We start from the raw sequence: 26,018 nt of genomic DNA, 5'->3' as shown, positions 1-26,018 counted from the left end.
ACCCTTAGCATTTTAAACTAATGGAATTATTAAAGTTGCACCCCAGTTTTCTTATTATTGGGGATTGTGTCCTCAACCTGTGAAAACTGTCGTTGTTTTTTACATGTGCACACTTATTATCAGGACTGTGTGTTGGTGTAAAAGCTTCCTAGCCAATAACAACGGCTCTGTTCCATTGAGCTAGCTTGTGTAGCCTGGGCTAAATATAGTGCTCAATGTTTATCCTCTGCTGTTTTATTGGAGATAATGCTCTGCAGTTTCCTCAGTGGAATGAAAAAAAGACGATTGCATGTACACCATACACTGTCACAGGGCTGATAAAGTTCCCCCCTTTTCCCTGGGTCTTGTTCCGGTTTGGAGCCGGTGCCCAATTGAGAACAAGTTGTTTGTGTTTCCACTGCAGCCACTCTTAGCCCTGAAAAGCCCACTCTTAGCCCTTTTTTTATTTATTTTTTATTTATTCTACTAAAATCATACAAAAACAAAAACGTATAATTCATACACACAAATGAACAAAATTAGTAGAAGCGGGAGGGCTGAAGCATAGCTTATGGGGAGTAGCCCTCCCGTGCATCATCATTAGCATCAATATAATCCATCCATCCATCTTCTCCCGCTTATCCGTGGTCGGGTCGTGGAGGTAGCAGTTACAGCTGAGAGCCAAAGACTTTCCTTTCCCTGGCCACATCAACCAGCTCTGACTGGGGGATCCCAAGGCGCTCCCAGGCCAGCGAAAATATATAATCCCTCCACCTGGTTCTAGGTCTACCCCTTGGTCTCTTCCCAGCTGGACGTGCCTGGAACACCTCCCTAGGGAGGCGCCCAGGTGGCATCCTAACTTGGTACCCGAACCAACTCAACTGGCTCCTTTCGACGCGAAGGAGGAGCGGTTCAACTCCGAGTCCCTCCCGGATGACCGAACTTCTCACCTTATCCCTAAGGGAGACACCAGCCACCCTGCGGAGAAAACCCATCTCGGCCGCTTGTACCCGCGATCTCGTTCTTTCGGTCATGACCCATCCTTCATGACCATAGGTGAGGGTAGGAACGAAAGTGGCCCGGTAGACAGAGAGCTTTGCCTTCTGGCTCAGCTCCCTTTTCGTCACAACGGTGCGGTAAAGCGACTGCAGTACCGCTCCCGCTGCTCCGATTCTCCGACCCATCTCACGCTCCATTGTTCCCTCACTCGAGAACAAGACCCCGAGATACTTGAACTCCTTCACTTGGGGTAAGGACTCATTCCCTACTTGTAGTGGACAGTCCATCGGTTTCCTGCTGAGAACCATGACCTCAGATTTGGAGGTGCTGATCCTCATCCCAGCCGCTTCTCACTCGGTTGCGAACCAATCCATTGAGTGCTGAAGGTCGCAGACCGATGAAGCCATCAGAACCACATCATCTGCAAAAAGCAGTGGTGCAATCCTTAGTCCACCGAACTGCAGACCCCCTCCCCAACAACTACGCCTCGAAATCCGATCCATGTATATTACAAACAGGATTGGTGACAAAGCGCAGGCCTGGCGGAGGCCAACCCTCACCGGAAATGGGTCCGACTTACTGCCGAGGACCCGGACACAGCTCTCGCTTTGGGAATACAGAGATTGGATGGCCCTGAGTAGAGACCCCCTCACCCCATACTCCCGCAGCACCTCCCACAGTAACTCCCTGGGAACCCGGTCATACGCCTTCTCCAAGTCTACAAAACACATGTAGACTGGATGAGCGTACTCCCAGGCCCCCTCCAGGATCCTTGCGAGAGTAAAAAGCTGATCTGTCGTTCCACGACCAGGACGGAATCCGTATTGTTCCTCCTCAATCTGAGGTTCGACAATCGGCCTGACCCTCCTTTCGAGTACCTTAGAGCAGTGATTCTTAACCATAGGGCCGCGGCCCACACTTGGGCCGCCAGCGCCCCCCAGAGGGCCACAAAAAACTTTCAGTTTTGCACCTGTGGGCCGCAAGGGCCGCGAGACTGCGTGCAGCTTTCGACCACGTGGTGGCGTTTTTTTTTTTGTCAATGTATCTTTATTACCACTCAGTTGTTAACAAGCGCCAATACACATAGATGAAGCGGCAAAAATGGAGAAGTTTTTAAAAAGAAAAAATGAAGACGAATGTCCTGCCAACCCCCCCACCCAAAAGACAAAGTTTTTACGGAAATACAATCTCGACTTCATTAAATACGGTTTCGTAAATGGAGGAACAGAGGCAGTGCCAAAAGCCCAGTGTGTGGAGTGTGGGCTAATGCTGTCCAACGAAGCCCTCAAGCCCTCAAAACTACAGCGGCATCTAGAGACCAAGCACCCGAATCTCGTGGGAAAGCCGGTGGAATATTTTAAGAGGAAGGAAAGTGGGCTGCAGATGCAGAAAAGGTCTGTCGTGTCACTGACAAGCAACTCTAAATGTGCATTGAAAGCGAGCTACCTCGTAGCCAGACGTGTGGCACAGAGTAAGAAAGCATTCACCATAGCGGAGGAGTTGGTTCTGCCTGCCGCTGTTGATATGTGCCGTGAGATGGTCGGAGAGGCCGCTGCAAAAAAGCTGCTGACCATCCCACTCTCAAACGACACTGTGAGTCACCGTATCGCGGACATGGCATCAGACATACAGCATCAACTTATAGAAAGAATAAAAAGCAGCCCTTTTTTTTCTTTGCAATTAGACGAGTCCACGGATGTCACGAATGCTGCACTGCTGCTTGTTTTTGTTCGCTATCGCTGGGACAGTAGTTTGCACGAAGACATACTATTTTGTGGAGAGCTACCAACACGAACTACGGCTCAGGAATGTTTCCGCTGCATGGATAACTACTTCACTAAGAACGGCCTGGACTGGCAGAACTGTGTCGGGGTGTGCAGTGACGGTGCAGCATCAATGACTGGCAGGCATCATGGTGTCATTAGACGGATCCTTGATCGTGCACCAGAAGCTAAATGGACACACTGTTTTCTCCACCGTGAAAGCCTTGCAGCAAAAAAGATGTCACCAGACCTCCACCAGGTGATGGATGTAAGTGTGAAAACCATAAACTTTATTAAAAACAATGCTGTGAACTCCAGATGTTTTGCTAAGCTTTGTGAGGACATAGAAGCAGATCATGTCCAACTGCTATATCACAGTGAAGTGAGATGGCTTTCCAGAGGACTGGTCCTCAATCGTTTGTTTGAACTGAGGAATGAGGTCTTCTCTTTTCTCAGTGAGAAAAAATCTAATCTTGTAGATTACTATGCTGACACAATGTTCACAGCAAAACTTGCCTACCTCTGTGACATTTTTTCACTACTGAACCAACTGAACACCTCACTTCAAGGAAGAAACAGCAACATATTTTGTGTTGCAGACAAAGTTGAAGCTTTCAAGAGGAAACTTGCTTTGTGGACCAAGAGGGCCCAGGAAAATAGGATGGACATGTTTCCACTTTTGTCTGACATTTTGGAAAACTCCCCTCAGGTGAAGATCAGCGACTCAGTCTCCCAGCACCTCTCACAACTGGCAGAGAAATTTGGTGACTACTTTCCTGAGGATCCCAGAGAGGGAAACATGTGGATTTTGGACCCATTTTCAGTGGATCCCACTGCAAATGATGTTGCTTTGCCCTCACACCTGGAATCCCAGCTTCTGGACGTTTCCACTGACAGCACTTTAAAGCTGCAGTGGGGCAAACTGGACCTGGGCTCATTCTGGGTTGCTGTCTCAAAGGAGTACCCATGTCTTGCACTGAGGGCTGTGAAACTCCTTCTCCCATTCACAACTACGTACCTGTGTGAATCAGGATTCTCCATTGTGGCCACAACTAAGACCAAAGCCCGAAACAGACTCAGAGCAACACTGGAGCCTACTCTGAGAGTGAGCCTTTCTCCCATTCCACCCAGACTGGATCTGATTATGTCTCAGAAGCAGGCCCAAGTGTCTCATTAAGAGGTCAAGATAAAAAGGGAGTTGTATTATTGTTGTTCATTGTTGTTATTATTTGTGTCATTGTTCATTTGTCACAGATATAAAGATTATTCTGGTTCTGCCATGCAAAAATGGAGACTGCTGAAGCAATTTTCAAATAGCTTTGCAGATTATAAGGCTATAGTTTCATTTGCACTTTATTTCAATTTCATTTAGTTTATTTATTTAATTTAAAAATAGATTTATATTATTTGAATGCATTTATTTTATCACCCCCTTTTATTGATTTATTGATTATTTATTTATATATATATATATATATATATATATATATATATATATATATATTATTAATTTAAAGTAAAATCCTAATATTGGTCTTTTTTATTATTATTTAAAAGCCTGACTTGATCCTTGACATTTTTTCTTGTCACAGCTTGATTTGGTCCAGGAATTATCAGCCTGTTCGGTGTCTTGATACAGTATGTGTAGGTTTACATACACATGTTTAATAAAAGTATTTGTGATGATCCCATTTTATCATGTCATTTTATTTGATAAGGTTTTTGCTTGTTAAACAGTTAGTGGATTTGGTTTATTATTGAATACAAATCAAACCGAGAATGAGGTCAATTAAACCTATACAGTGTTAATATTTAATGGGCCCCGGGCCACTTTGTACTATAAAAATTGGGCCTCAAGGTCAAAAAGGTTAAGAACCCCTGCCTTAGAGTAAACTTTCCCGGGAAGGCTGAGTAGTGTGATGTCTCTGTAATTGGCACACACCCTCTGATCCCCCTTTTTAAAAAGGGAAACCACCACCCCGGTCTGCCACTCCTTCGGTACTGTTTCCGACTTCCACGCAACGTTGATGAGACGTGTCAGCCATGACAGTCCCTCAACACCTAGAGCCTTCATCATTTCTGGGCGGATCTCATCCACCCCCGGGGCTTTGCCACTGTGAAGTTGTTTGACGACCTCAGTGACCTCCCCCCGGGAGATTGGTGTCGATCCCCCGTCATACTCCAGCTCTGCCTCTAACATAGAGGGCGGAGTTGTCGGGTTCAGGAGTTCCTCAAAGGGTTCCTTCCAACGCCCTAACACTCCAGCAGTTGAGGTCAATAATGGCATTTATTTCGTCAAAAAGGTATAGAAATTAAGGAGTACAAAAAAATAAAGAAAACCTAATGAAAACTGGGATTTTTTTAAAAAATAAAATAAAAGTTAGAGCAAGACAAAAGTAAATGCATATGTGACCCGCTCTATCAAAATCAGTCGGAAGTCGCAACGGCTCATTTCAAAATAAACGTGGATTTGCGTTTACTATTTTTTCGGGGTTCGGGTGTTTTGTTTGATTTTAAACAAACAAAGTCTTGGCTTTCAGAATATGAAACTTTTATTTCCAAACTCACAAGATAAATACATTCTTTAAGCTTGTAAAGGGAAGATGACAGGCAATCTGCTCTTCCGCAGCGCCACCCCCCCTCCCTCCGGCTGACATTATGAATGCGTAGAGTAATCAACACACACACACACTCGTGAGCTTCTCCCAGACTAGTAATCCAAACGAAAATGTCTTCCCTCCGTAGTATTTTGATCATTTGCTCTGCTAATAATCAATTTCTACACGGACCACTATTGCGGTAAGCATGTTGTAACTTCCGGTTGTTGTTGTCATCTCCGGGTATCCCGTGTGCCTGTTCTGTTGCTGATAGCTTGTTATCTTAACTTAATCGATCGTTTTAAAACTCTTGATCACGGCAACTGCCTGACGTTGTAATCACACGTTACTACAGCTTAAGCACTCACAAACTCTCCTTCTCTTAGCGACTGTAACTCCACAGTTGCCTACACTCTTTTCGGGTTTGCTAACGGTAGCTACTTTAGCTTGATAGCTAGCCATGGCTCTTTCCCCACCCTCGGGTGCTATTTCCTGCTCTAACTGTCTCATGTTTGGTTACTCCCCTACCTCCTTTACTGGTACCGATACATGTGTTAAATGTAGTATAGTTGTTAGGTTGGAGGCGGGAATCATAGCCATAGAAGCCCGGCTCCGCATCTTAGAAAATAACTCAGCTACAGTAAAGCCCATGTTAGCCGGTGCGGACCGGCAAAAGGTAGCTCCTCTTAGCCGTCCCCCGGCAACTCCCGAGCAGCAGGGAGAATGGGTGACTGTTCAGAAGGGGCATAACGCGAAACCCGCAGGTCCCCACCAACCCGTTCACGTATCTAACAGATATTCCCCACTCAGCGAGACACCCGCTGAGAAGCCAACTCTGGTTATTGGTAGCTCTATTATGAGACACGTGAATTTAGAGACCGATGCCTCCACAGTCACATGCATTCCGGGGGCCAGAGCGGGCGACGTTGAGGCGCATCTTAAACTGCTGGCTAAAAATAAACGTAAATACAGTAGGATTGTTATTCACGTCGGTGGTAATGATGTTCGTTTACGCCAATCAGAATGCACCAAACTTAATGTGGCGTCGGTGTGTAGTTATGCTAAAACAATGTCGGACACCGTAATCTTCTCTGGTCCCCTCCCCAATCTGATCAATGATGACATGTATAGCCGCATGTCATCATTTCAGCGCTGGTTGTCTTGGTGGTGCCCAGCAAACAATGTGGGCTTCGTGAATAATTGGACAGCCTTCTGGGGAAAACCTGGTCTGATTAAGAGAGACGGCATTCATCCTACTTTGGAAGGTGCAAATCTCATTTCGGCAAACATTTCAGGGCTCTGTGGACTTAATCCATGACAAACTGGAGTTGAGACCAGGAGGCAGAGTCGCAGTCTTACACGCTTCTCTGCGCTCTCTCCTAGGCAGTCATCCATAGGAATCCCGACCCCAATAAAATACCCAATATTAACGGTGTGTGTGTCTGCCCAAGGACAATTTAAGGTAAAACCTAATAGAGGTGTCATACATAATAACCTAATAAAAGTAAATGTAACAACTACTACAGTGCAACAAAACAGGAAGATTAAATGTGGTCTCTTAAACATAAGATCTCTAGCATCTAAAGCAATACTGGTAAATGATTTAATATCAGATTATAATATTGATATATGCTGTCTCACTGAAACTTGGTTGAGACATGAAGAATATGTCAGCATAAATGAGGCCACTCCACCCAGCCATATCAATACTCATATTGCCCGAGGCACGGGCCGAGGAGGTGGAGTTGCAGCAATCTTTGACTCAAGTTTACTTATCAATACTAAACAAAAATTAAATTATACCTCCTTTGAAAGCCTCATTTTCAGTCTTACGCATCCGACCTGGAAAACTTTGCAGCCAATCTTATTTGTTACAGTGTACCGTGCACCAGGTCCTTATTCAGAATTCTTATCAGAATTCTCTGAGTTTTTATCAGCTTTGGTACTTAAAACAGATAAAGTAATTATCGTAGGTGACTTTAATATTCATGTTGACGATGATAAAAATAGCCTTACTGTTGCATTTAATTCTATATTAGATTCTGTTGGTTTCTGTCAGAGTGTAAATAAACCAACCCACTGCTATAATCACACTCTTGACCTTGTTCTGACTTATGGTATTGAAATTGAGCAACTATTAGTCGAACCGCATAATCCTGCTTTATCCGACCATTTCTTAGTAACTTTTGAAGTACTGTTACTAGACTACAAAGCATTAGCCAAAAGCTCCTGCAGCAGAAACCTATCTGTTAGTGCTATAGCCAAATTTAAGGAAGAGATTCCACCAATACTTAACTCGATAGCATGTCTGCATGTAGGGGAGGAAACTTATACAAAATGTACACCCCCCCAAATTGATCATGTTGTTGATAGTGCTACAGATGCGCTGCGAATAAAATTAGACTCTGTTGCTCCTTTGAAAAAGAAGAAAATAAAACAACATAGATTAGCTCCATGGCATAATGCCGAAACCCGCAAAATAAAGCAAAAGTCGAGACAACTTGAAAGGATATGGCGTTCCACTAAACTTGAAGAATCTCGTTTAATTTGGCATATTACTCTCAATGAATATAAGAAAGCACTGCGTAAAGCGAGAGCAGCATACTACTCTTCATTAATAGATGAGAATAAGAATAATACAAGATTTCTTTTCAGCACTGTAGCCAGGCTGACAGAGAGCCACAGCTCGACTGAGCCTTCTATTCCCATAGCACTCAGTAGTAATGATTTTATGTGCTTTTTTAACGATAAAATTGTTACTCTTAGAAACAAAATCAATGACCTCTTGCCTTTGACCAGTATAGTGTTATCAACAGCTCCCGGAAACGTAAGTTCTAATAATATTACACTAGATAGTAAACTAGAATGCTTTTCAGCCATAAACCTTGAACAATTAAATTCAATGATTCTCTCTTCTAAACCATCAACGTGTATCTTAGACCCGATTCCAACTAAGCTGTTAAAAGAAGTTTTTCCATTAATTAGCACTTCTTTATTAAATATTATGAATATGTCTTTATTATCAGGCTATGTTCCAAAATCATTCAAAGTAGCAGTGATAAAACCGCTTCTTAAAAAGCACAACCTCGATCCAGAGGTTTTAGCCAACTATAGACCTATTTCTAATCTTCCGTTCCTCTCAAAAATTCTTGAGAAAGCAGTCGCAAAACAGCTGTGTGATTACTTAAGAAACTATGATTTATTTGAAGATTTTCAGTCTGGCTTTAGAACACAACATAGCACAGAGACAGCTCTGGTTAAAGTCACAAATGACATTCTAATAGCCTCTGACAAGGGACTTGTCTCTATTCTTGTCTTACTCGATCTTAGTGCTGCATTTGATACTATCGACCATGATATCCTATTGCAAAGACTAGAGCACTTAGTTGGCATACAGGGAACTGCTTTAGGCTGGTTTAGGTCTTATCTATCTGAACGCTCTCAGTTTGTACGTGTCAACGATGAATCTTCCATGCAAACCAAAGTTAGCCATGGAGTGCCACAGGGCTCAGTGCTTGGACCTATTTTGTTCACCCTATATATGCTTCCATTAGGCAATATTATAAGGAATCATTCTGTAAACTTTCATTGTTATGCGGATGATACTCAACTATATTTATCAATCAAGCCTGATGAAATTAATCATCTAAATAAAATTCAAGACTGCCTCAAGGACTTAAAAACGTGGATGACCTTAAATTTTTTGATGTTAAACACGACCAAAACTGAAGTTATTGTACTTGGCCCGAAGAATCTACGAAACAAATTATCTAAAGATATATTAACTATGGATGGCATTAATTTGGCCTCCAGTGAGACTGTAAGGAATCTTGGTGTTATATTTGATCAGGATTTATCCTTTAACGCCCACATAAAATCAATTTCAAGGACCGCCTACTTCCATCTACGTAACATTGCAAAAATCAGGCATATCTTGCCTCAAAACGATGCAGAGAAACTAGTCCATGCATTTGTTACTTCAAGGCTGGATTATTGTAACTCCTTATTATCAGGGTGTACCAAGAAGTCAGTCAAGTCGCTTCAGCTGATTCAAAATGCTGCAGCTCGTGTACTAACCAGAGTTAGGAAAAGGGACCACATTACTCCTGTTCTGGCTGCCTTACACTGGCTCCCTATAGAACACAGGATAGAATTTAAAATTCTTCTTCTCGCCTACAAAGCCCTTAATGGGCAGGCGCCATCTTACCTTAAAGAACTCATTATACCCTATTGTCCTACTAGGGCATTGCGTTCCAAGAATGCAGGGTTGTTGGTTGTTCCTAGAGTCTCTAAAAGTACAATGGGAGCCAGAGCCTTTTCTTATCAAGCTCCACTTTTGTGGAATCAGCTTCCAGTTTGTGTTCGGACGGCAGACACCCTATCCGTTTTTAAGAGTGCGCTTAAGACTTTCCTTTTTGATAAAGCTTATAGTTAGGGCTGATTAGATTCAGCCCCTAGTTTTGCTGATATAGGCTTAGTTTGTCGGGGGACATCTTACTTCTTCCTTCTCTCTGTCTATACCTGTGTACTCTCATGTTCCGATTAACCCAGCTTCCCCAAATGTCTTTCTTTTTGGTGTCTATATACGCCGGGATCCGGAGTCATGGATGATCCTGCGGTCCTGTGTCATGGATTGCGAGTCCTGGATCTTGAGACGTGGCTGCGGTCCTGGATCATAAGTCCTGGATGGATATCCTCGTGGATTCATCTTCTTATTATACACACATGCATTTCAAAACATTTGGACTACCTATGTTGCAAATGTATTATCTTTTCAATTTACACACGGCATCTATTGCACGTCTGTCCGTCCTGGGAGAGGGATCCCTCCTCTGTTGCTCTCCCTGAGGTTTCTCCCATTTTTCCCTTTAAACTGTGGGGTTTTCTCTGGAAGTTTTTCCTTGTACGATGTGAGGGTCTAAGGACAGAGGGTGTCGTATTGTCATACTGATATTCTGTACAAACTGTGAAGTCCACTGAGACAAATGTAACATTTGTGATATTGGGCTATATAAATAAACATTGATTGATTGATTGATTGAATCAGATCGATGGATTCCAGAGAAGAGGAAACTTTGAAGGCCTTTTTCTCAAAATGATGACCCGGTGACAGTCATTATATAATGTGACATATTTCGCTTAATATTTGGAGTAAAAAAACAATCCTGATATCATTAGAAAGCTAGGAACATCCTCTTTCCAGCAGTGTATACAACTCAAAATGTGTCTTCGGGTCTATGCGACTGATTTCGATAGAGCAGGTCACAAATATACAGTGGGGCAAAGAAGTATTTAGTCAGCCACCAATTGTGCAAGTTCTCCCACTTAAAAAGATGAGAGAGAGGCCTGTAATTTTCATCCTAGGTATACCTCAACTATTAGAGACAAAATGAGAAGAAAAAAACTGAAATGCTTGAAATGCTTCTTACGAAGCCACTCCTTCGTTGCCCGGGCGGTGTGTTTGGGATCATGGTCATGCTGAAAGACCCAGCCACGTTTCATCTTCAATGATGGAAGGAGGTTGTCACTCAAAATCTCACGATACATGGCCCCATTCATTCTTTCCTTTACACGGATCAGTCGTCCTGGTCCCTTTGCAGAAAAACAGCCCCAAAGCATGATGTTTCCACCCCCATGTTTCACAGTAGGTATGGTGTTCTTTGGATGCAACTCAGCATTCTTTCTCCACGTCTAGTTGAGTTTTTACCAGAAAGTTCTATTTTGGTTTCATCTGACAATATGACATTCTCCCAATCCTCTTCTGGATCATCTAAATGCTCTCTAGAAAACTTCAGACGGGCCTGGACATGTACTGGCTTAAGCAGGGGGACACGTCTGGCACTGCAGGATTTGAGTCCCTGGCGGCGTAGTGTGTTACTGATGGTAGACTTTGTTACTTTGGTCCCAGCTCTCTGCAGGTCACTGACTGGGTCCCCCCGTGTGGTTCTGGGATTTTTGCTCACCGTTCTTGTGATCATTTTGACCCCACGGGCTGAGATCTTGCGTGGAGCCCAAGATCGAGGGAGATTATCAGTGGTCTTGTATGTCTTCCATTTTCTAATAATTGCTCCCACAGTTGATTTCTTCACACCAAGCTGCTTCCCTATTGTAGATTCAGTCTTCCCAGCCTGGTGCAGGTCTACAATTTTGTTTCTGGTGTCCTTTGACAGCTCTTTGGTCTTGGCCATAGTGGAGTTTGGAGTGTGACTGTTTGAGGTTGTGGACAGGTGTCTTTTATACTGATAACGAGTTCAAACAGGTGCCATTAATACAGTTAACAAGTGGAGGACAGAGGAGGCTCTTAAAGAAGAAGTTACAGGTCTGTGAGAGGCAGAAATCTTGTTTGTTTGTAGGTGACCAAATACTTATTTTCCACCATAATTTGCAAATAAATTCTTTAAAAATCAGACAATGTGATTTTCTGGATTTTTCTTTTTTTTTTTCTTTTTCATTTCGTCTCTCATAGTTGAGGTATACCAAGGATGAAAATTACAGGCCTCTCATCTTTTTAAGTGGGAGAACTTGGACAATTGGTGGCTGACTAAATACTTTTTTGCCCCACTGTAAGTAATACTGGGAATATCCAATACTTGTTAGCTGGAGTAATTAGTAGGCATTTTGTTAAGGAAAATGTTGTGCATAATCAGTACTGTTTTAAGCTTAACTATATCAACACATTTGAATAGATTGAGTTTTTTAAATATGGGAGTTGTGTGTTAATATTTACCAACACAACAGACTATTCGTAATACTTTTTTTTTAGATGTTATTATTTTTTGTAGATTTGTTGAGTACGTGTTTCCCCATATTTCGGAGCAGTAATAAAGGTAAGGGAGAAATAGACTGTTATAAAGAGTTCTGAGCATCTTTTCCTCGAGAATGTTCTTAGTACGATACAAAATACCTATTGTTTTTGACAGTTTAGTTTGTACATCATTTATATGGTGCTTCCAGTTGAGTTTTTCATCAACAATGAGTCCTAAAAATTGCACCAACTTTCTCTATCTCAGTATTGCAAATCCATATAATACATTCATTTCTACTCTCAGACTTCGTATTGAATAACATGTCATTTGTTTTGGCCACATTAAGGGATAATTTATTTACTGCAAACCAGTTACATAGTATTTCTAATTCTGCATTAACAATTTTAACAAGATCACCAAGATTATGATGGGAGCAGAAAATGGTGGTATCATCGGCAAACAAAATGAATTTTAACATGTCGGAGGTGTTGATTATGTCATTGATATAAATCAGGAACAGTTTTGGACCTAAAATTGATCCTTGAGGGACTCCACATGTTATAGGAAGATTGTTTGATTTTGCCTCGTCTATATCCACATATTGTAGCCTATTTATCAGATAACTCTTGACTCATTATTTGGCTTGACCCCTTATGCCATAATGTTCCAATTTGTGTAGCAGTATGGTATGGTTTACAGTATCAGAAGCCTTTTTAAGGTCAATGAATATGCCAGCTGTAATAATTTTTTTCTCAATGTTGTTGGTAAATTCTTCAACCAGTTCAATTACTGCTGAAGAAGTAGAGTGATTTTTCTGAAATCCATATTGGCTGGGGCATAGTATATTACATTTCATGGGGAATGAATGCTGTTAAAGAGTTTTTCCAGGATTTTGGAGAATTGTGGTAGTAAAGAAATCGGTCTATAATTATTAAAACTAGATTTATCACCAGATTTGAAAACCGGAATCACCTTCGCGATTTTCATTTCATTGGAAAAAATACCTTGTTGGAACGATTTATTGCATATATTTACTAGGTGGGCTACAATGTTTGGTGCAACTTGTTTAACAATATTCATACTAAGTCCTAAATAATCTTTGGACTGTTTACTCTGTTGAGTATTAACAATATCAAGCAGTTATTTTTCTTTAATTGGGCTCAGAAACATACTCTGTTGGTTGCAGTTTTTCAGAAAATCATCCACTTTAGATGAAGTTGGGCTGATTTTACTCGCCAGATTGGGGCCAGTTTCAGTAAAGAACTCATTAAAGCTATTTGCAACATCCGTTGGGGTTTTTACTTCGGTTTGGAATTTCTTGAATTCATTTCTGTTGTCAGTTCTTTTCTTCTTAATTATGCTATTAATTACCTTCCAAGTGGTTTTCATATCTCCTATAGCATTTTCTAATTTTTCAGAGAAGTATCGTTTTTTACAGTTTCTAAGGATTGTAGTCAATTTGTTTTTATACAATTTATAACGACTTTCATCTTCAGTACTTTTACTTTTCAAAAATGTCCTATATAGTGCATTTTTTTTTTTACAGCAAGCGTTTTTCAGTCCACGAGTGAACCAGGGTTTTGAGTCATTATTATTCCTGTTGCCAATCTTAATTTTAATATATGGACAACATTCGTTCATGTTTTGCATGAAAATCCTTACAAACTCATTATAGGATTTGTTTACATCTTGAATCTCCAATACTTTTGCCATTTTTCATTTTTTAAGTTGATATTTAATTTATTTAGAGAACTGTCATTTAATGTCCGCTTAGTTATGTATTTCTTTTGTTCTTTGTTATTTACAGGTTATTTTCCGCAAATTGTGAATATTGGCAGGTGATCACTGACATCAGTGATCAGGGCCCCACTATTATGTTCCGTTTCAAGGACGTTAGTGAAAATGTTATCAATTAAGGTTTCAGTAGTGCTAGTTAACCTGGTTGGTTTGGTTATTAGAGGGAGAAGCCAGAGAGAAGAAAACATATCCATGAAGTGTCTCGACTGTTGGAGCGAGTTGTATTTTGATATATTAACGTTGAAATCTCCTCACACATAAAGGTTTTTAATTCTGTGAGGTCTGAGCATTTTTTCTACTTGTTCATTAAATTCCTCAAGATTACTTCCAGGCTTTTTATACATGCATGAGACGAGTATATGTTTTTTCTGTTTTAGCTCAATGTCTACGGTGACAGATTCAAAGAGGTTGTTGCAGCAGAGGGAGAGACTTTCTACCAATCTCGCAGAAAGTTTGTTTTTAACAAACAGTGAAACCCCTCCACCTCTTTGGAGTTTGCGATTCATATGAAAAGCCACATAATCGGGTAAAAAATTGTCAACAGTGTTTGAGTCAGTTTGCCAGGTCTCTGAGATTGCAATGATGTCAAAAGACCTATTTATGAGTTGAAGATATAGTTTGATTTTGTCACTATTTGCATTAAGGCTACGGTCATTAAAGTGTATTAATGAAAAGCCATTAATAGCTTTAAGTTCTAAGTTAAAAAGTGTTTTGCTATAGTAGCAGCAGTTGTTGGTAAGATTCCTGAAGAAATTAGAGTCTGGGTCAATGTGAGAATCGAAACAGTTATGTCTTATTAGATTTTCATCAAAGAGATTTAAATCCTTAGAGTTTACTCCGGTCACTGTGGTCACTGGGACTGGGTGATTTAAGTTGATGGTGCATACACGGAGGTAAATTCATGACTGATCATACAATACAGGAGATTAATTTTAACACACAGGACAAAATACAAAACTAAATATAACGGATTATTATCGAGTGGTCGATGGAACTTTTGGCTCACGCTTAATGAATGAAGTGAGGGAAAATAGCGCATAGATGTAATTGCATTATTTGTCAATACTTTACCAATAGCGGGAGTAATATTCTTATCCTCAGAGTTCATTAAAATATAGATAAGTCCTCACTGTCCTTCACAATCGATACTTTTCCTTTGTTTGTTTTGATGAATATTTTACAGTCCCTGGTCCAGGTAGCTTCGATTTTGTTCCTCTTCTTCAGGTCTCTCGCAGTTCTTGCAATATCCACGTTCCTTTTCGTGTGGTGCTCGTTAATGTAGATTCCGGTCCCTTTCAGTTTCTTGGCGTTTATCATCATACGAACTTTTGTCTTTCTGCTCACACGTTTTATGATCACCGTTTGGAATCCACTTTCCGACGGCTTCCCAAGTGTGTGGCAGATCTCAATCTCCTCAGACTTCAGGTACACGCCACGATCGTTAAGTGCCTCGAGCACCTGTGTTTCGACCGAATCATGTCCGTCTCCGTCTGTAGAAGGCACAGAATCTCCTTTCACTACCTGGGAATATGGTTTTATGATTTTTAATCCGATCACGATAACATCCTCTTTTCGGGTGTGTTGTTCAAGCTCCTCGATCCTTCTCTCCAGCGTGAAAATCTTCTCGTCTTTTTCCTTCATTATCCTCTCCATGCTTCCGATCGTTTCCAGCAGTTTTTTAATTGTTATGCTATCATCCTTTCGGGTCTTATTTAAGTCACTTATATCCTTGGTAATGCTGGATAAAGCGTCCTTAATTTCTAGGAGATCAGCGTTCGCTGCGTTTGCAGCATTCGCAGCATTCGCTCGTGTCGCCATCTTGTCGCCAGTGATTGGGTTGAACTGCCATAAGGCATAACGCATACATAAGAGGCTAGTGCAGAGCAACATCAGTTCATGGCGAGATTAGAAAGATGTTGCAGGAGTGCCGAGATCGCAAAGTGACTGGAACGCAATTCCACATATTGTACATATAGACGTTATGGAACATTAACCAGGCAGTATGTTACATAATTCGTTTTTAACACTACTTTAAGGCCAATAATTAATTTGCCTTATGCATCACATTATTGTGAGGCACACTCGCTGGCGTTGATGGGATATAAACGGTGGCGTTAAAACCCGGCTCCTCTCAGACTCAACAAACTGAACCAATCTAGCCCCAACACAGAACTACAACGGAATTCATTTGAATGGAAAAGATGTATCATGTAACATGTACACACCCACACAGTGAGAACAGGTCCAACATGTCCAACCAGATGAAAGCATGTGTGTGATGTGACGATTATGAAGTGACTTCTCTCCCTATATGAAATGGGTGCTTATTGATCATGATCATTGAGCATCAGCACTGATGTAGGAAGTGTAGCACGTCTGTAATTATCCAGATCCTTCATTGTGTGACTGTTAATTCCATGCACATTACTTTATTCTGTCCATTGTTCCACCAGGCACACCTAAAGTGCATTATCTTCCTGTTTTCTGTTTTCCAGCATGTCTTCATTAGCCCGACTGGTTTCCAGTTTAAAGTCCAGAAACCCATGCCCTGACTATGAAATGGTAAGAATGTTAAGGCCCTTATGAACTGTGAGTGTACTGATACAACAGCTTCTACTATACTGATTATTACAGGTTTTGTGAAACTCAAGCAATAATTGACAAATTCATACAGAGGTGTCTATGTACGTAGATTATTCACACATTACAAATGAAAACCTTAGAGGTTGCGACATGGGATGGAACTGTTCACTCAGAATGACAATCGCTCATTCACCTGTCAGTGTGACGTGAATAAAACACTCGGCAGTGATTTGATAATGATAAAGTACAGGGACTTTCAAAGTAAAGGCATGAATACAATGAAATACATCAGGGTTGTTTTATTCCCTCTCACATCTGATCTCTCTGCTCTCTCCCTGTGTTCCCTCAGGTCCATCAGGCTGGGTTGACCTGTGACTCGGGGGAGCTGCCGCACCACATCAGCTCCGACGAGGAGATCGACAGACTCATCTCCGCCGTGCAGCTGTTTCTCAAGGCTCTGCCCAAACCCACACTGGTCACCATGTCCAGGTAAATAACAGCATGCAGAGCCTCATGGGAGTTACAGATGTACTTAATAAGAGTCAGAGTTAAAAAATAAATGAAATGTGTTTTTGAACGTGTGGTCCAGGTCCAGTCTGGATGAATACTGCCCCGTAGAGCAGGTGGACTCGGTGCAGAGCAGAGTACTGGCTGTATTGGAGAACCTGTACGGACCACTGGAATTACACAGAGACTATGAGAACAGCAGCACAGAGACTCAGGACTGCCAACCACAGGCCTCCTAACACACACACTCACAAACCAGCCTACTGAGACACACACACAAACACACACATTTAATGGATGTACAGTTTGTAATAGACAAGCACTTGAAAAAATGACATGTCAGATACAGTTGTAATGAACTTGAAGTAAATTCATATTTTATGTCCAAAAGCTGGAACATGTTCTGAGACTGTCGGTCATTATTTATGCATGTAATATGTTAACATTTGAAATCTGGTAATATTCTATGTTTTTCATCGTAAACAAATCCCATGTGCAGACTCAGGCCAGCATTGAATGAATATTGGTGCCCTTTTCAGGGAGTTTATATTCAAGAATTTAGAGCAATCCCAGCAGTAATGTTGTCGGTTTTTTCTTAACATTGATAATTGATAAACTACGGTACTATAGTATCTCCACAAATCTACAAACATGCTTACTACAGCTGGGTGCAATACTGAAGGCTTTGTTTCATTTAAAATAATTCCTCATCTGTCTTTAATGTCAATAAACCACAACTTGCAGTTGCTACACAAGAGACTCCTGAAAAAGAAAAAAGATAATTTGTCATTAGAGAAAAATCTCCACACATTTGTTTAGCTCACTGTTTTTCTTCATATGGTATAAGAAAAACAGCTCACAAACTGAGACACGACTTATATTTGAACACTGAAACAAATGGGTATTGCTCGCATTTGCGCATAAGATGAGGCCCTACGCAATGCACGTGTTCTGCGCGTAGGGAGGGGTGGCCCTGTATAACTTTTCAAATGTTTTGCTCAGGGTTGTAAGCATTTTCTCTCCGATTATTGTATTGAATACAATACACTTCTATTAAACAAAAACGTATCACTATAATTCCAAACATGTGTAAAATATATATTATCTTAATGCCAATATATGGGTAAAAGTGTATTCAGCAGCCAATAAGAAATGTCATTACAAAAAAAGCAAAGGTATTTTTGAGGTCATGTTAGACAAGGCAGTTTTGAGAAAATAGGATCAAACATGTTCATCTAAAGTGCATAACATCTGGATGAAGCAATTTTCCTGACATGGAAGCACTGATGTATTGGAGAGAAAGTGAGGGAATGATGGTGTTAGTTTCAAGCAAAGGGACACCCTGGAACCTTATCTTCAAAGAAAAGTCTTCTGGTTTATAAGGACCCTGTCCCTGTCCCACTATTAAACATAGACTTAACACAAGTGAAAGATAATGTTTCCGCCCCTAAATCAGATCCTCTCGGAGTTATTTTAATTTTAATTGGGTAGGCCTACTTCCTTTGCCTTTCCCTCTGCTATTCGAGGTCACAACCAGGCTAATTTCTGCCAAATATATAAATATAAATGAAAACGTAGCACTTAAGTCAGGGGTGGGGAACCTTTTTCCTCTCAAGGGCCATTTCAATTTTTACAACATCCTCCGAGGGCCGTACAAATTATTGACCTCTGCTTAAAAATACTAAAATCACAGCCCATTCATTTCGCCTTTCTTTCATGCTGTGCAAAGAAACAGCAACCTCTGAATCCAGATATCTCACCATGACTCGTGCAAGCATGCAAGCAAATGTATTTAGTATCCTATCCATGTGAACATGATTTAAGTGTGGGGGGGGGACCGAACCTCCTCTAGGGGGTGTCCATCCTCCCCCGGGAAGATTTTTTTTTTAAATGTTGAAGTTAAAAGCATCAATCTGATGCACTTTGAGAGCAACATGAAGAGATCTATGGATACATCTCACAACACCCATACGAAACAGAACTGTAAGCAGATTTCTTTTTCTTTATGGATATTTTACAAATCACTCCCCTTTCAAACTGTATTCTTGTTTATTAATAACAACTTTTTTTACTGTCATATAGTATTTTATACCGGTTTACTTTATTCTCTTATTTTGTTATAACTATAATGACCATATAAAGATGTGCCTTTACCTCACTGGTTGTAGAAAAAGCTTCTTATATTCGTTAGCATAGCTAGCTAACCAGATGCTAATAACAACAAAGTTATTGACTGTATGACAGATGAACAGATCGCCTCTGGGCTTTCAACTAAAGACACAGCCACCGAGCCACGCAAAAACTGCGGCATGTGTACGGCTCCTTATGGGTAGGCCTACTGCAATTTGTGAAGTGTTGGAGCCGTGTTCTGGTGCTCTCCGTCAGAACTGCACCCCTGTCAGACGAGACATATACCACGTGATGACACGTTAGGCTCGTGTTGTGTTCAAGGACCCTGACCTTGGCCAGGAAAAACAGGTACTTGCATGTTTAATTTTGTTTGCGGTCTAGATTTTTTAATTTTTTTTCTTTTTTGCGTGTGTTTATAAATTACCTCGAGGGCCGTACCAAATGGTCTCGCGGGCCGTATACGGCCCGGAGGCTGGAGGTTCCCCACCCCTGACTTAAGTCAATAGAGACGTTTGTTGAAGGCGTAGAAGGGGTGTGGGCGTTTACATATTGTGCTTGAAGGCATCAGTTGGTCACGGTTTGTGTTGTTCTCTGACGGTCAGTGACAGCTAACAGCAGCTAGCAGCTAACAGCGGAGAACAGAGGAGAAGAAGCAGCTCACCAACATGAGGGCCAACAGTTTGAACCGAATTGTACTCATTACCATATGTACGGTGGTGTTCATTGCAGTTTTAATTGTCAACGCTTTGGCTGGAGCGGGAAAGGGTGAGTTCAGTAACCTTGTTCTGACACTTAAATGTTTTGTTTTGCGCTTCGTTACAGACAAAGTTAAGTTCCCTAAAACGTTGGACACATGTTTACTGTAACCTTAACGTCACAATGTTTGTAACATGTTAAAATTGGAATAAGGACTTATATGTTCTCCTCACCCACTGGTTACGAAACCATTTTCACTGGGAGGGAGACTCCCAGTTAATGTTCTTTGTGTTGTGTCGTTACATACAAACATGAGCACTTATTTCCATGACAGTGCTTGTGTAACTTTGACGTTATTTTAACTTGACCAACTACTAACTAGAGGCAAAGTATAGTAGTGATGTATAAATATTTCAAATACGCTACTCTGTATTTCAAGAGCGTGCGGTTTGTTTCCAGGAGAAAGGATAAGTCACAGATGAGAGAATGCTCTTGCGCCGCGTTAAAAGGTCCGTTCACCCCAATAACAAAATGAAAAAAAAAAGTTCTTACTTTCCTCTAAATGTTACGTCAGTGGTATTGCACGCTGCATTCAAAACATTTTACACCATTTCACTTTTAAATCACTTTGTACAAAAATAAACACTCCAAATGAACGAAAGCACGACCGCTTGTAACATCTGGTCCTGAAACCCACCGGTGCCCATGGAGGGGGGTGGGGGGCACACCCATGTAGGCTGGAATAAACATCAAATTCCTTCCTCTCAAGTCATCAGTGGGTCAAGTTTTGATATGTATTGCTGTTTTCTCGGCATCATTTATATTTTATTTGGATAAAACTGTATTTTAATGTCACATCCTTGCGTTGTTGAAAGCAATCCCTATGAACCATCAACTGTAACATATGTAGTTCCTTTTTGTAGATGTATAATACACTTTCTGTCTTGTGTCCTCTTACAAAGACACAGTAACCATCCCTTTATCATGTGTCTAAAGTTATTATTTGTCCATTCAAGAGACATTTTCCCTAAAAATGTCTCTTGAATGGAAAATTACTAAATTGCTAAAAGACTTTATAAAAGTCTCCAAAACCATACCAGTTTGTCTAGTCCTCTTTTTTTTCTTAATCATCTCACAATTAAGACTTAGTAGGGGCCGGGAGCCACCTAACTAAGCTATGTAACTCAATATAAAGAAGGTAATAAGGGGCTCATATTTAAGCTACATCAGTAAAATACTACGTACACATTAAAGCTGCAATGTGTGGTTTCATGTTCAACATGATTTTGAAAATATTTTTGCTTAGATGTCTGACATAAGGTCTGTGATTATCACAAGCGGAAGAGATTTTCACGTTTCGTCATACATACATATATAAATATGTCTGTAAATAACCCACTGGTGAATGTCTAAAGTTTCTATGTGTTATAAAAACAGCATTTGCTGACAAGTATCTTAAATGAGACCACTAAACGCCATCTTGCCAAACAAAAACCGCCTTTAGCTCAGTGGTGGTGATGTTGAGTCATGCAGCCTTGATGTAGTTTGTTTTCTAGTCAAACGTTAAGTTGTATTTCTGGTAATTGTTTTGTTATGTTCCAAAAATGACGGTGTGGTGTGGTGTGGTGATTATCCTGTTGAACAAAACAAAAATCCATTGGAAAAATCCCATTGCTTTTTTTTTTTTAGGAAGCCCTTGCGATGCCTGTATGGGATTAGTTTTGTATCATAAAGATAAAGCATCACTTTCTCAGAATAAAGCAAAACTATGAGTTTAAAAGAAAAAAAAAACTGAGTCAAGCAAAATAAAATACATTTCAAAAATAAAACTATAAGTTGCAAACAAATAATTTGTGTAATCATGTAAACTATAAGTCTTTTTTCTTTGTTTTAACATAGGTTTTTGTTTGCAGTTCTTGTTTCTTGCTAGTGGATCGCCGGAGCTGTTAGATTAACATTAACATGCTTATATTGTAGTTCTAAGTCAGGGGTTCTCAAAGTTTTGATGAGTGAGGGCCAATTTAGGTACCCAATATTGGATTGAGGGCCGCCCAAGAAAAAACGGAACACAAAATTCCAAAACAAATCTTTTCTTTATTGCACACACACAAACACACACACACACACACACACACACACACACACACACACACACACACACACAGAGAGAGTATTGCGCTGGAGTTAGTGATATGCTGTGGATTTCCTGTCTTATCAGCAGGGCCCTGTTTCAGAACCAATTCCAGCTACTCAAGCACCACAGGATAGTCTCTGCAAGACAAATACAGAGAGACAGAGAGGGGGGAGGGAGAGAAAGAGACTTTTAAAATAGAAGCTTACCAAAGACCACAATAACACAGTATTCATCATCATCATTGTTATTATTATTGTTGTTGTATTTGTAACACAAATCGACTATTATTGCCTGTCATCAACATACCTTTTCCTACTTTGAATGGGATTTATGGTGCTGTCGTCTGTTGGCTACTATTCCTTTGATGTCCGGTTCCATCTCCGTTGTTGCTATACGAAGGACAGCATGTAGATGGGATTCCGTCAGCCTGGATCTCAGCTGGGATTTGTTGATGGCCATGGTGGAGAAGGTTTTCTCACAAATGTATGTGCTTCCGAACAGAGAGGCCATTCTGATGGCATGTTGGCGAAGTGCAGGGTACGTAGATGGGGAAAGTCCTTTGTAGAATTCGATGAGATTCTTGTCTCGATATGCTGCTCTGGCCTCAGAGCTCTCCTGCAGGTCGATGAGCTCGAACTGCATTTCTGCAGGCTCTTCTTCGGGTGCACATGTGAAGGGATCTTGGAATAGGTTGAATGACTTCTCGTGGTCACTGAAGTCCGAGAAGCGGTGGTGGAATTCCTCTTGGAGTTTTTCCATGAGGTTGTGGTTCTTGTCTGAACACAGGTGATGTAAAACGTCACATTCACCTGCGAGCACCTTGCAGGTGGGGAAATGGGTTAGATCCCCCTCTCTGAGCTGTCCCTGCACTAGTTGAAGTTTTCGCTGGAAAGCTTTAACGCTTTCAAACAATGTGGAAATGAGCTTCCCATGGCCCTGCAGCTTCACATTGAGATCGCTGAGAAAGGTGTTCAGGTCAACAAGGAACGCTAGGTCACAAAGCCATTCAGTGTCACTTAACTGTGGCAGATCTTGTCCTTTTGATTGCATGAACTCAGCGATTTCTTTCCTCAAATTAAAAAAACGCTTCAGTGCTGCACCTCTGCTCAGCCACCTGACAGCAGTGAAGTATATGACGTCATCAAATTCAGCCTCTGATTGCACCAAAAAAGTTTTGAATTGACGGTGATTCAGACCTCTGGACTTTATGAAATTCACTGTCTTGACAACAATGTCCATGACATGTTTCATTTCAAGCGTATGAGCAGCAAGGGCTTCTTGGTGAATTATGCAGTGATATTTGATTAGGTTCTCACCTCCGTTATTGGCCACTTTGTCGCTGAGCAAAGAGACAGCGCCCGCCTTTCTCCCGACCATGGCTGGCGCTCCATCTGTTGTGACACCGACCATGGATGTCAGCTCCACATTTTATGCATCGAGACTACGACACACAGCATCACAAATGTCGATTCCCCTTGTTTTGTCTTTGATACTCTCCATGCTTAGCAGTTCCTCGCCTATTTCAAAGTCCTCCGTGACCGTTCGAATGAAAATCAGCAGTTGTGCAGTATCAGAAATGTCTGTACTCTCATCCAGTGCTATAGAAAAGGACCCCTTGCCTAGGCCTTCCACACGTAGTCCCAATTGCTCTTTGAGATCATTGGCCAGATCTTCGATTCGTCGTGTCACTGTGTCATTCGATAAACTTATGTCACGGAACTTTGACTTTTGTTCAGGGCATACAATGTCAGCCACTTTCAAAATGCAGTCTCGCACGAATTCTCCATCACTGAACGGCTTGTTCCGCCTGGCAATTTCGTGAGCTACTACATAACTAGCCTGTGTTACAGCTTCACCGGATTTTGCAAGATTTGTGAAAACTGACTGCTGGGCAGTTAAACCTCTTTGAAGTTGTTCAAGTTTAGTTCTGCGCTCCTTGCCCATGAACTTGTCATACATTTTATGATTGGTATCATAATGGCGTTTTATGTTATACTCCTTGAGCATTGCATTCACCTGCTTGCAGATGAGGCATATCACTTTATCCGACCCCTGAGGTAAAACGAAGTAAGCGTTGCTCCATTTCTCCTGGAACTTCCTTTTCTCCTCACTGACAAAACGTTTTTTACGCGACGGCCCTGGCTCCTCCATCTCGCTTACACAACGAAAACTTCAAACAAATTTTGTTTCCGCTGTTCACGTGAACACTTTGCCGCCTTTGGGACGTGCATCCAATCAGGGAGTGAGTTTGGGGATGCTCGCGCTGGGGGTATTCAGTGGAAATAACAGTGTGCCTGAGTGTGGACGTTGGGAGAGACAGCTTGTTGTTTTATTATTGTATAACCGGACTTTTGTGTGCGTTCATATACTTAACCACACACGCAAACACACACACTCTTTCTCTGCCGTTACATAGCAGACACTACTTTATCTGTCAAGTTGTCTCCGATGCCACCACAACTTCCTGTCAAACACGTTATCTCGCCTTCAAAATAAAAGCATGCAAACGGAACTGGAAGTTAACCTAAATTAAATCCAAAATACACATAAAACTACAACGAAGGCAACAAAAACAATGCAACATCTCCTTCAGTCTCAGAGGACACAAAGTTGGGTTATCTACAGACAATGACTAGCTAAAATCGCTAGCTAACTCCCGTTTCTGATAACTTACAACAGATTTTCCGCTTAACTGCAACTCGCGAGATTTGCGAGATTCAGGTTACCAAATAAGGAGTGAGAGTGACGCGTAGAGGAACCGGAAGCTGCGCTAGCCTCCGGTGGCTACCATAATGCTATCATTTAGTTTCTCCGATTTTTGCACAAAAATGGATTGATGGACCATCAATAAATAAGCCATGCCTGCTTCATGTATGGAAGAGGACCAGCGCCTCAAGAAAGCAATCATATCATCAGGTGTGGTCTCTAACATTTATAAATTATTATCTAGGGCTGCCCCGAATACCTATTCTCCTGTCCAACTGTCCTGGGAGCATACCTTGAATATCTCTCTGTCTGCTTTGCAATGGAACTCCATTTGGCAGTCAGCTATGTTCTCTTCTAAATGTGTAAGATTCAGGATCATACAGTTCAAAATTCTCAATAGAGCTTACGTCACCCCTGTTACAAAATCCAAGACGGACAATAAACACAGAGATTTATGCTGGCATGAATGTGGCAAGCGAGGTACATTGTTGCACCTACTCTGGGAATGCCCAGCGGTAAAAAAAACTTTGGTCAGAAGTAATATCCTTATTGTCTGAATCTTTAAAAGTTAATTTCCCTACATGTCCCATTGCATGTCTACTGGGTCTCAAGCCAGATGGCAATCCTGCAAGGACTACCGATCGGCTCTGGACATTGGCCTGTTTAGCCACAAAAAGACTCATCCTATTAAACTGGAAGGAACGCAAACCAGCCTGCTTTACTAGGGACTCATGGCTGAGGGAGTATCTGGACCTACTGAACATGGAGCGTGCAGCTTCTCTGCTGGGGGATTTTGAGGGGAGACAGGAGGATTGCGGTTCACTGTCCGCAGCTCTCCTATCTAACCCTGTCAATATGGCATCTCCTGTGTAATGTATAATGTATTGTGTATGTAATGTCCTGTGCATGTCACAGTCAGCTGTCTTAGGAAGTCATCCTTGCATCCACCCCCCCCCCCCCCCACCCTCCCCCATTACGTTTTGTTTAGTTGTTTGTTGTTACATGTTTTGATGTACGGTTTGTTATCTGGAGCAATGTCTGTTAAAAAAATAAAATAATAATAATAATAATAATTACTGTACTTGGGGTTTAACAGGTTAACTATCGCGGGCCGCCAGAAACATTTCCGAGGGCCGCCATTGGCCCGCGGGCCGCACTTTGAGAACCCCTGTTCTAAGTGCACTGCCTTGCGGCCTGTAGCACCATCCTTGATGCAGCATATGTGCGGGCAGGAAAGGAGTGAGCAGAGAGTAGAGTAGTTGTCGATTTTTCTTCAGTTTTCTGTGACTATCTGCCTCACCCTCTCAGACTTTCAGTCGCGCGCTACTAAAGAGACGTGTTACTAGGGCTGGGCGATATATCGAGTTTACACGATACATCG

General features: G+C 41.4%; 2 protein-coding genes and 1 long non-coding RNA gene across 4 annotated transcripts in view; all 3 read left to right on the top strand.

The window, feature by feature from the left end:
- The window catches only part of cUnh5orf22 (chromosome Un C5orf22 homolog), a 34,304-nt gene extending 16,574 nt beyond the window's left edge, over window positions 1–17,730 (top strand). For both annotated transcript variants that reach the window (XM_079647931.1, XM_079647930.1), the window contains 3 exons: window positions 16,377–16,443; window positions 16,814–16,953; window positions 17,054–17,730. In XM_079647931.1, the coding sequence (XP_079504057.1) occupies window positions 16,377–16,443; window positions 16,814–16,953; window positions 17,054–17,210 (364 nt within the window). In that variant the 3' untranslated portion in view covers window positions 17,211–17,730. The remainder of the gene's footprint in view (window positions 1–16,376; window positions 16,444–16,813; window positions 16,954–17,053) is intronic.
- A 1,947-nt stretch (window positions 17,731–19,677) lies between these two features.
- The window catches only part of LOC307017949 (uncharacterized protein), a 32,613-nt gene continuing 26,272 nt past the window's right edge, over window positions 19,678–26,018 (top strand). Inside the window, exon 1 of the mRNA XM_079647934.1 lies at window positions 19,678–19,866. Within this exon, the coding sequence (XP_079504060.1) occupies window positions 19,767–19,866 (100 nt within the window). The 5' untranslated portion in view covers window positions 19,678–19,766. The remainder of the gene's footprint in view (window positions 19,867–26,018) is intronic.
- LOC307017952 lies at window positions 23,767–25,017 on the top strand. Its single transcript, XR_013802310.1, has 2 exons — window positions 23,767–23,844; window positions 23,989–25,017. It is a non-coding gene; the product is annotated as an uncharacterized lncRNA (long non-coding RNA).

Source organism: Notothenia rossii (genome assembly GCF_949606895.1).
Source record: "Notothenia rossii genome assembly, chromosome: 9".
Lineage (NCBI taxonomy): Eukaryota > Metazoa > Chordata > Actinopteri > Perciformes > Nototheniidae > Notothenia > Notothenia rossii.
This window is presented reverse-complemented; position numbering and strand designations above follow the sequence as displayed.